The sequence below is a fragment of the Chelonoidis abingdonii genome, unplaced genomic scaffold (genome assembly GCF_003597395.2).
Source record: "Chelonoidis abingdonii isolate Lonesome George unplaced genomic scaffold, CheloAbing_2.0 scaffold0004, whole genome shotgun sequence".
In the NCBI taxonomy this organism is placed as follows: domain Eukaryota; kingdom Metazoa; phylum Chordata; order Testudines; family Testudinidae; genus Chelonoidis; species Chelonoidis abingdonii.
The window spans coordinates 256,678-267,441 of NW_027424265.1; the positions used below are offsets into that span (position 1 = coordinate 256,678).

A 10,764-nucleotide genomic window follows, 5' to 3' on the forward strand; every position below is an offset into this window, starting at 1 on the left:
ATTGGGGGAGAGGGGGCTGGGTCCACAACTCCTGCGGTTCCTATCCTGGCTCTACCAGGGGGTGGGTCTTAGTGAGTAGAGCAGGAGGGGCTGGGGGAGCAGGATTCTGGGTTCTATCCTGACCGTGGGTGGTGGTCTAAGCTGGTTAGACCAGGGGTGGGGCTGGGAGCCAGACTCTCTTGTTCTTTCCAGCTCAGGAGGTGGGGTTCTAGTGATGGGGTGTGAGGGGGAGAGAGAAGGTCTGAATTGTTGGGGTCTCTTCATCCATCAAAGGGAGCATAATTGGGTTGTTGTCCCCACACCCTGCCTTTCCGGGGTAGGGGGGGACTGTTCACACGCTCGGGGCCCCTTGTAACTGCGGAAGGAGCCCGGAGAGCCGACGATGGTTCAGGAACAGACTAACCGGTACCGGCTCCGCCGCCAGCTGCCCCCGGGAGCCGGCCTAGGGGGCCACCAATAAAACCCTCTTTCCAGTTTGATCTGGTTTCTGTGGGCTCAGTGAAGGATGGGAGGGGGGCAGCAGGGGGCAGGTCGCACCCAGCCTGTCCCGGGCCTGGGGGCTAGAGCCGCCTGCTTGCATGCCAGAGCAGGTGAGTGGGGCTGGGAGCCAGGACGCCTGGGTTCTCTCCCTGGCTTTAGGAGGGAAGTGGGGTCTAGTGGTTAAAAGGGGGGTGTGTGGCTGGGAGCCAGGACACCTGGGTTCTCTCCCTGGCTCTGGGAGGGGAGTGGGGGGCAAGACTTCTGGGTTCTCTCCCTGGCTCTGGGAGGGGAGTGGGGTCTAGTAGTTAAAGGGGGGGGGTCTGGGAGCCCAGACTCCCATGTTTCATCCCCAGCTGTGCCTCAGTTTCTCCCCCTACAGCACAAGGGGAAGCTGTGGGGTCTAACACATCACTGGCACCCGTGGCCTCACTTCCTGCTCTCACCCACCTCCCTCCCCGCCCTGTCCTGGGGGACCTTGGAGTTTGCCTCCCCCCACTGTGTGTCACCCTCCCCACTCCCCGCCTCCGAGCCGTGGAGTCCAGAGTCCAGCCTGGCTGGCGGCAGACACAGCGAGGGAGCCCAACGCCGGACAGACACCCTGACCCCCAGGACAAGGACCCCCCCAGCCCCGCTAACGCCATGGACTACGTCAGTGCCCTGGCCCCCTCCTCCCTGCTGCAGTGAGTGGCTCAGACTCCCCAAACTGGGGGGCCAAGGGGAGCCTCAGGCTGGGGGTGTCACCGCCCCCAAGGAGGGCCCCTCCCCACAACATGGGGTGTCAACTCCCCCTACTCCTAGAAATGGGCCATTCCATGCTGACACCCCCCCCTTCTGTGATTTGGTGTGTCCCCTCCTGACCCCCCCCCCAGAAGCTCCCCCTCCAGCAAGGGAAGGGGTTCTCCCTACCTGGGGGTGGGCTCTCCCCTCCTGACCCCCCTCGAGAATGGTTTCTACCACCCCAAGAGGTACCCTGTGCCCTACAGGGACTGTACCCCCCTAACAGGATATTGGACCCCCTCACCCCCTCCATATCCCACAAATAGGACAGTGAGTTCCCCCACCGCCATGTGGCCCTCCCCTGTCCCCCCAAATCATGACAATGGTCTGCCCCACCCCAAGCACCCCCTGCTCACCCCCTCTCCCCCCAGGTCAGTGTCCAGCGCCGGCTCAGAGCTGACCCGTCGGGTCTGGGCCCCCCGTGCTCCCCCCCAGCGCCCCTTCCGCGTCTGCGACCACCGGCACAGGGGCCGCACGGGGCTGATGGCCAGGACCCTGCAGGAGCTACTGGCCAAGGTGAGTCCCCCCCCGCCCCTTGTCCCCTATACCTCCCGTGACTCCATCCCTTGCTGCCCCCGAGACCCTCACCCCGCCTCTGACACCCATCCCCACCCTGTTCCCCCTACCCCACCGGACTCCTTGTTCCCCCAAAACATACCCTCGCTCCCACCCACTAGGCCCTATACCCCCAGCTTGCTCTATCCACTCAGCCCCTCCATGCTGTCCCCACCCTGCTCCCCCACCCAGCCAGACCCTCCTGCTTGCCCCCATCCTTCCCGCCCTACTACCTCTGACTCCATTCCTCTTGTCTTCCTCCGACCCTCACCCACCTCTGACCCCATACCCCGACCCGTTTTTTCCCTCCACCCACCAGACTGCTTGCTTACCCCCAAACACCCTCTCCCCCCATCTTAGCCCCAACCCCCCACTATGCTCACCACTCTTAGCCCTCCATTGCTTCCCCCACCCTTCTCCCTCTAGCCCGCCAGACCCTCCTGCTGCCCCCCATGGCCACCCCCAGCCCTACCCTGCTCAGCACCTCAGCCGCCCTGCCCCGCTGCCCCCCCAGCAGACCAGCCTGCTTCCTCCCCTTGTCACTCCCCACTCATCAGCCTGCAGGATCCTGTGATAGGGCCAAACTGACGCCACCCCCCACCTCCCTGTTTCCCTCCCCCCCCCACCAGGCTGCTCCCACCTACAGGTCCTCCTTGCCACCCCCTCATGCCTCACACTGACTCCTCACTGCTCCCCCACTTTCTGCCCCCCCCACGCTCATTGCTTCGCCACCCCACGCTCTGCCCCCCACACCTCGGGTGCTCCCCCCTCACCGCTCTGCCCCCCCCAGGCAATGGAGGCACTGCTGGTGGCGGGGGTGGCGGGGCTGGTGCTGGAGGAGGACGGGACAGCGGTGGAGAGCGAAGCCTTTTTCCAGACGCTGCCCCCTGACACGGCCCTGATGCTGCTGGGCCCCGGGCAGAGCTGGAGCCCCCCACGGGTGAGTGAGCTCAGTCCCGTCCTCCGTCCCCCCGTCCGCCAGAGACTCCCTCATACAGCACCTGCAAGGGACACCCCACAGACCCCAGACCCCCACAACCCCTGCAATGGAGACCCAGATATCCCACCCAAGGGCTCCCACGCACACCCTGGGCCCCACCTCCAAAGGGGAGATGGTAAACACACCAACCCAGTACGGCCCCTAAGGGGAGACCCCCACATGCCCTAGCCCCCATACAGAGACTCCACATACACATCCTGCCCCCCATATACCTCCGCAGGGGAACCCCCAATTCCTCCTCCCGACATAGCCCACACAGGAGTGACCCCCCCCGCAAAGTGAGAGAGATTCCCCCACATCCCTACCAAGAGAGACTCCCTATGTGTACACACTGCCAGGAGACCCCCAGTCCCTCCCCCACGAGACACACATGCACCACACCTCTCCAAGATGCTAGCCCCCATGGGACACCTGAGGCCCCCCACACACCTGTCACCCACAACACCCCTCCCTGAGATCCTCCCCAGACACCCCCAAACCCTAGATACAGCACCCCAGGGAGACCCAGCCCCATCTTGCCCCCACAGGTGAGACACCCCATATACACACCCCCACCCATACACCTCCCAAGTGAGATCCTCCCCACTCCAGGAGCAGCAAAGGGGGATGGGCACCACTCACCAGCTGGGGCAAGGGCAGGAGATGGGGGAGCCCCACAGAGGGAGGTGGACAAAAGCGGGGAGGGATCCTGGGAATGGGGTGGACTTTGGCAGGGGGGAGAGAGTCTGACATCACTACTGCTAAGGGGTGTGGCCAGAACTCAGGGTGACATCACTACCACTAAGGGGTGGGGCTAATGGAAGTGGCTAGCCCCGCCCCAAGCCAGAGCCCTACAGCCCCACCCTGCCCCCACGGTGCTAGTGGCTGGCCAGGCTGGGAGTTGGGGGGGCTGCCGGGGGTCCCCTCCCCCCTGACCCCGCTGTGCTGCAGGGAGGGGCCCAGGCCTATGGGTGGAGCCGGCAGCGGCCACGCCAGGGGCAGGACATCGCCCGCATCACCTTCGATGTCTACAAGCTGGGCCCCCGCGACCTCTTCGGGAGCCTCAACGTGAAGGCCACGTTCTACGGACTCTACTCCATGAGCTGCGACTTCAAGTGCCTGGGCCCCAAGAAGGTGCTGAGGTGGGTGAGAGCCCCCCTGCTGCACCCCGCACTGGCAGGGTCCCTGCCCCTTCACCCTGATCCCCCAGAGCCCTCTGCCAGCAGGCATCCCGGTCCACAGCAGGGACCCCGCCTCTGCCCCCTCCCAGTACCCCTTGCTGGCAGGGCCATCTGCACTGCCCAGCAACCCACAGCTCCCCCAACCGGCAGGGACCCCTGCCTCCACAAAGCCCCCCACCCTGCTCCCCATTGCCACTCCAGTCCATCCCGGGGCTGCAAGAGCCTGGAGCTCCCCCCACAAGCAGCACCCCACGCTTCCCACAGTGCACCCTGTGGGGGCACCGCACCACCTCTCACCCCCTTCTCCCCCAGCAGGGAGGTGCTGCGAGTGGTCTCGGCCGTGATGCAGGGAATGGGGCAGCTGCTCCTAGGAGCCTCCAGTTACATCCGGCGCCTCCTGGAGGGGGTGGAGACCTGGCACCAGCCTGCGCACCTCAGGCACTATGAAGAGTGAGGCCCTGGGCCTGGCCCCGTCCCCGTGAACTCAGTGCACCCGCGAAGCTGCTGCTATTACAATAAAAAGGCTATTTAAGTTCATTTCCGGACCCCTCTCCTTCCAGGCACCAACAGGAGCCAGAAAGGGGGCAGTTAAGGGGGTGTGGGGGTTATCGTGGGGCTGAGGGGGCTGGCTGGGGCACGAGAGCCCCCCCGCTGGCTCCCCCCCCTTACGCACACTGAACACGCAGCAGAGCATGTAGGGAAATAGAAAACTTTATAGAAGGGAGCAGACAAGAGGGAGAAAGGAAGTCCAGAGCGGCCCCTGGTGGGGGTGAGTCCTCCAGGATCTCTATGGTTCAGAACTGATAGTGGGTAGGGGTAAGGACCCCAACATAGACACCACCTGTAGTCAGTCCTCCAACATCTCTATGCTTAGATGCCAACAGGTACCCATTCTAGCATTCAGTCCTCCAGGATCTCTATGGTTAGAAGCAGATGTCGGCACCCCCAACTCTGCCAGTCAGTCTTCCACAATCCTATGGGTCAAAGCAGATGCCAGCAGCACCCGCTCTGGCATTCAGTCCTCCAAGCTCTCTATGGTTAGGAGTCAACAGGGACATAAAGACACCTACAGCATCCGCTCTGGTATTCAGTCCTCCAGACTCTCTGGTCCGAAGCAGATGAGCGCGTAAGACCCCCAACACAGCACTCCTGGTATTCAGTCCTCTATGGTCAGGAGCCAAGAGGGGCATAAAAACTCCACAGCACCCACTCGATTATTCAGTCTTCTACAATCTCTACGGGTAGAAGCAGATGTGGGCAGCACCCGCTCTGGCATTCAGTCCTCCAGGATCTCTCTGGTTGGAAGGAGAGTCTCTCCTGGTGCCCGAAGGGGCTAGCAATCTCTTCCCTGCCTCCCAGCATTCAGTCCTCCAGAATCTCAGCAAACAGCTCCCTGCGTTTGGTCTCCGCCTCTTGGTGCCGATCCCAGTCTCGCCGGCGCTTCAGGAAATGGGTCAGAGCGAAGTTCCGCACCACGTGGTGCCCAAAGGGGTCATTACGCAGTTGCTGCTCCTGCTCAACTGAGGGAGCAGATGGATTGGGATGAGAGATGCAGCCAACTCTCAAGTGGGGCACTGGTGCTTTTGGCAGCACACAGAAACAGCCCAGTTTAGGACAGGAAGTGATCAAGGATTCTGTATGCAGTCCAGGGATTAGAATGGACTGGCCTGAACTGGGATTCAAACAGGACGCTGGGGTGGGGAGAGGAGCTAGGGCTGGAATGGTAAGGGGGCTCTTACCCAGTTCCTGGGCAATCTGTCTCTTGGCCGGCAGTGTGGCCCGGCTCCAGATGGCATCCAGGACTCTGCTCCCATGTTTGTTGCAAGCCAGAGACACGTAGTGACCCTGAGGACAAGCGGGGAGAGTCAGATGCACAGCCCGAGCACTGCAAGCTTCCCCACAGCAGTGCCCCCTTGCCCCAAACTCACCTGGAGCCCACGCAGCACCTTGCGCTTGGGCTTGCGGGGTACGGAGGGGCTGGCCAGGAGGGCGTCGTAGACGTGGCTGCCGGCCGGGCTGCAGGCCAGGGTGACCAAGTCGTGCGGGGGAAGAGCAGCCAGGCTTCGCAGCACGGGGGAGGGGTCGGCGAAGTGCAGCAGGTGCTGGAGCAGCAGGGAGCCGTGGAGGGAAACCGAGGCCAGGGCAGGTGGGGAATCAGGCTGGGGGGGTGGGGGAGAGAGAGGGTTAAGGGTGGAGGGTATCCCAACCAGCCCTTACTCTCCAGTCACTGCTCCAGTAGTGATCCACCCTCACCCAGCCCCCCACCAACCCGTTTCCCTCCTCCCGCAATAACCCAGTCCCTCTGAGAACCAGCCCAGCCCCCCGCAATTCCTCCACTGCCCCTCCTGCTGCTTGATCACTGCCCCAGGGGAATTACTACTGGCCCCCACCCCAGCTCCATCTGTGCCCCCCCCTTTTCCCCATACTCACCTGCTCTTCCAGCGGGGCCTGTGCCTCCTGGCCCTTCCCCGAGGCATAGTACACCTCATAGGGCAGCAGGGAGGCGAAGAGGGGGGCGCAGGCTGCCCGCCGGGCAGGGGGCTCCCAGCAGTGGAAGGCCTGTGGGCAGGAAGGGGGAGCCTGAGATGAGAGCCGGGAGAGGGGAGCAAAAGGGGAGGCTGATCTGGCAGAAGGGCGGCTACTCACCTCCATAAGCAGCTGCAGCACCTCCTGCTGGCCGGTCCCGCACCGCCGGCAGGCTCCCAGCAGCGCCGTGGCCACCCCCGCATGCCCCTGGGCCAGCACCTCCTCCAGCCCAGGGCCCAGCTCTGCCAGCACCTTCCCCAGCTGCAAGGGAACAAAGGGGGCATCAGGGGGCATGGCCAAGCCCCACCCACCAGGAGCAACCTACCTCCACGTGGCCCCCTCATTCAACCCCCTCTCCCCCTCCCTCCCAGATACCCCCCCACAGCTCCACCCCACTGCCGACCATCTGCCCCATGCCCTCCGCCCCACACCTCCCCCATGGCCCCACTGACCAGCTTGGGGGGCGCAGCCCCGATGAGGCGCTGGAGGGTGAAGTTGGCCACGCCATGGCCCGCCAGCGCCCGCAGCTGGCCCCGGAAGTGCTGCCGGTAGAGCAGCCGCAGCGCCCGCGGCTCCGACACCTCCAGCACCTTGTCCAGCACTCGGCTGCAGACGGAGTCCTTCAGGAACACCAGCAGGGGGCTGCAGGGATCCAGGGGGCGTTAGCCAATCAGACAGCACCAGCCTGGCCCAATCCCCTTACAGCCAATTAGAGTACACCCAGCCAATCACCAGCCTCCTGGCAAATTTGAAAGCTGCTGCTCACAGCCTCAGCCAATCACCAACCACAGCCACTTGCCCGTCTCCTGACCAATCAAAAAAATACCAAGCCAGCTTCCAGCCATTCACGACCCACCTAAGACAGCTGCTGACCGGTGCGAAAGCAGCCTCTGTGCCCCATCATGCCACACCTTGTAGCCAATCACAACTTCATGGATTCATTTTCTGACCAATCAGAAAGCATGTGATCACACCTCAGCCAATCACAACCTATTCTTAGTGCTCAGGCCCTTCACCCAATCAGAAGTCACAAAAGAGTGGCACCAGCCAATCACAACCCACCTACCCAAGTAGAAAGCAGCCACCTTACCAAACTACAAGCCATTCCCCCACGCCAACCAGAATGGGTCCAACCTACAGCCAATCACATGACCCCAAGCCCACCATCCAGCCAATCAGGAAGTACCCACTACTCTGGGAGGGAGAAGGTAGTGAGCCATACTCATCCCACAGCCAATCACAAGCCACCTCCTCCACCCCCTACAGACAGCACTAACCATCCCCACCTCCACACCTAATTACAGCCTAGCCAAATAGACCCCCCAGCCAATCAGAGCCCTCATGGCCACAACCAATCAGGAGGCTCACCTGCATCCAGTGGAGGGGTTCCGCGAGCTCAGGTAGCCAATCACAGAGCTGCACATCTCAGCGCAAGCCTCAGGCAGTTTCCTGTGCAAAACCTCCAGTGCCACCTGCAGGCAGAGGCTGGCGACTCTGTGGGTGATGGACTCTGGGGCGGGGACAGATGGATGGGGTGAGTTGGGGGGGGCCCTTTCCAGCAGGGGGCACTGTGGGGAGTGGGGCAGGAGGGCTGGCAGTGGGGGGTGCTCCCAATCCTGCAGGGGGCGCTGGGGTCGGCTCACCTGCGATGTTCTCCTGGAAAGCAGCAATGAACTCGCGCAGGAGGGCCAGGAACGAGTCCGGGACTTCAAACTCCACCGGCCCCTCGCTCTTGGCTTCAGCCCGTTTCTTGCGTGGAGCGGGGGGCCCTGGAGGGACAAGACAGGAACAGCAGGATGAAGGGGACCATCAGGCAGCAAAGTGGGCGACACTGAGTCGTTAACCTGCGGAACTCACAGACACTGGATATTCAGGGGGAAGAAACAATGAAAGACCAGGGACGGGGGATCAGTTCCCCCATTCTTCCTGCACCCCCTTGTGCTGGACCCTCATACCCCTGACACCTCTGTGGGGCATTCTGCCACCCCTCTTCTCAGTCTCAACCCCCTCACACACAGGGTCCCATTTTACCCTCCCCTTCCCACCTGGACCCCACTGTCCCCCGTAGCTACTGTACATCTCCCCACTACGGAGTCCCTTATCCCCTGCCCCATCACAATGTGCCCCCCCTTGTTCTCTCTCCCCGCCCCCTCAGTCCCCCACCCTCTGTTTCCTCCAGTCTCTACCTCCTCTTGATTCTCCCCATCCTCCCTGCCCAGTGACCCCATCCTGCCGCCCTGTACGCCAGTCCCCACCCCAGACACCACCCCCCAGTGGTAGCGTGTGGAGGTGACACTGGCCCCGACCAATACTCACCTGTCCCCGAGAGCCCCCGGGCTGCATCGGAGCCGACACGGACCCCCCCCAGTACCTGCAGCAGGGTCCTCACCACGAAACTGGCATGGGGGTCCCAGGCGAAGGCCCTCAGTTCCTCCCTCACGGCCCTCCCCAACTGCAGCACCAGCTCCTCCAGTGCCCCAGCATCCTCCTCTCCCAGCAACCGGGGAGCCCGGAGCAGGGCAGCCTCCAGAACATGGGCACCGCAGGGGTGGCAGGCAGTCTGGCACAGGGCGGGCAGCAGGGGGTGCAGGAGCTTGGCCAGCTGGGCGGCCGAGGCCTCGGGCAGCAGGGCCTGGAGCAGCAGGGAGCCGGAAGGGTCCAGGGCCAGGGGCAGCACGGAGCCCACCGCCTCCTCCAACACGTTGGTGACAAACAGATCTGGGGGGAGAACACAGTGAGATGTACTGCGCTGTGCACTCCCCAGCAACCTCCTGGCCCCCATTATCGTCCCGCCACCCCCCCAGCATATTGGTGACACACAGACCTGGAGGGGAGAACACAGTGAGAGACGTACAGCACCGTGCACTCCTGTGACGTTATGAGTGTAATAGAATATCTCACCGAAAGGTGACACAGGGCCAGAAAGAGTTAATTAGCTCACAGACTGACCTGACCCATGGCCAAATTTTATAAAGACTAGTTAGGAAGATGTAAATACACAGAGCTTTGAAACGCAGCCTGCACTGTTAGAGATAGAAGGGTAGATGTTTGCTCAGGTCTTATAATGTCAGCAAACAAGTCTTGTCTATTGCTATAGCTTTGATCCAAAGATCAAAAAAGGAGTAGTTCTGTAATATTTAGGAAGATACTTGAGGGAAATAATATTATTGTCTATATGTCTCTTTGACGGTTGTGGTAACCTGTCTCTGAACTCAGAGTAGCAACCATGTTAGTCTGTATCCACAAAAAGAACAGGAGTACTTGTGGCCACAAGTACTCCTGTTCTTTTTGTATCTGAAGTGTTTAATGGATAAATGACCCTGTGCTAATTGCCAGGATGTTTGGAAGGAGAGTTAAGCCTATTGTTTTCTCAGACCAAAAGGCTGCTGGAAATGTATACAAATCCTGGGGGGGGGGTGTACAAATTACCGGAGCCTGGGGGTCCGGAAGGGGGCCTGGCTTCGTCGGCCCTGTTTAGCCAATCCACCCTTGCTGCGAGGCCCAAAAAAAATTTTTCACCGGGGCCCGAACCCACTCTCAGCCGCCCTGCATGATCCTTCTTCATCACAGATCTGCTTTGGGTTTCAAGAGGGGGAAACCTTAAGCCATAAGGCCTGAGATCCCGAGTCATTGACTGGAGCCACCCTGAATATGGACACTGGACTACAGGACTATTTCTAAGAGGACTTTTGGCAATTACAAGCTCATCTCTGCTATATGTCTCTGAACCTCAAGAACTGAATTCAAGTCTGTCTGTATATTCATCTTTTAACCAACACGCTCTCTCTTCTTTTTTTAATAAATTTTAGCTTAGTTAACAAGAATTGACTATAGCATGTATTTGGGGTATGAGGAGAAGGTTTTCAGGAATCATCATCATAGCTGAGTGTGTCTGGATGGAGGCCTGAAGCTGGCTACTTTAAGGGAACTGCACTATTTGGACTTAGTGAGGTACTATAGCAATTGTTTTGGGCTGGCTGGTAAATCTAAGTACTGGAAGATCCACCAGCTTTTGGGGTTTGCCTGCCCCATTCTGTTTGCAGTTCACTCTAATTGAGTGGGCTCAGCTGGCTCCCACGGCAGCAGCATCACAACCCCCCAGTGACCCCATTACCTCCCATTATCCCCCCCCGCCATCTCCTCCACCACATTGGTGATGAACAGACCTGGGGAGAGGGGACAACACAGCAAAAGATGTGCAGCGTCGTGCACCCCCGCCAGATGCCTCCTGCAGCACATTGGTGACAGACACGGGGGGGACACAGT

The 10,764-nt window shown here is 60.9% G+C and overlaps 2 protein-coding genes across 4 annotated transcripts; one reads left to right on the top strand and one right to left on the bottom strand.

Annotated features, from left to right (window-relative positions):
• The first annotated feature begins 995 nt into the window (after positions 1 to 995).
• On the top strand, positions 996 to 4,443 carry CIDEB (cell death inducing DFFA like effector b). 2 transcript variants are annotated; one of them, XM_032804672.2, is made up of 5 exons: positions 996 to 1,160; positions 1,629 to 1,773; positions 2,603 to 2,752; positions 3,743 to 3,933; positions 4,288 to 4,443. In XM_032804672.2, exons 1-5 carry the CDS (start codon positions 1,120 to 1,122, stop codon positions 4,424 to 4,426), a joined length of 666 nt encoding a protein of 221 aa, XP_032660563.1. In that variant the 5' UTR covers positions 996 to 1,119; the 3' UTR covers positions 4,427 to 4,443. The 2 variants fall into 2 exon arrangements, with proteins under 2 accessions (XP_032660563.1, XP_074917408.1); XM_075061307.1 differs by lacking the exon at positions 2,603 to 2,752.
• Positions 4,444 to 4,900: 457 nt separating this feature from the next.
• NOP9 (NOP9 nucleolar protein) lies at positions 4,901 to 9,900 on the bottom strand. 2 transcript variants are annotated; one of them, XM_032804668.2, is made up of 9 exons: positions 8,888 to 9,900; positions 8,142 to 8,267; positions 7,867 to 8,008; positions 6,951 to 7,140; positions 6,619 to 6,759; positions 6,403 to 6,531; positions 5,901 to 6,131; positions 5,712 to 5,817; positions 4,901 to 5,492 (listed from the first exon to the last, which is right to left on the bottom strand). In XM_032804668.2, exons 1-9 carry the CDS (start codon positions 9,303 to 9,305, stop codon positions 5,335 to 5,337), a joined length of 1,641 nt encoding a protein of 546 aa, XP_032660559.1. In that variant the 5' UTR covers positions 9,306 to 9,900; the 3' UTR covers positions 4,901 to 5,334. The 2 variants fall into 2 exon arrangements, with proteins under 2 accessions (XP_032660559.1, XP_032660558.1); XM_032804667.2 differs by having other exon boundaries at positions 4,902 to 5,492; positions 8,815 to 9,898.
• Positions 9,901 to 10,764: the final 864 nt, after the last annotated feature.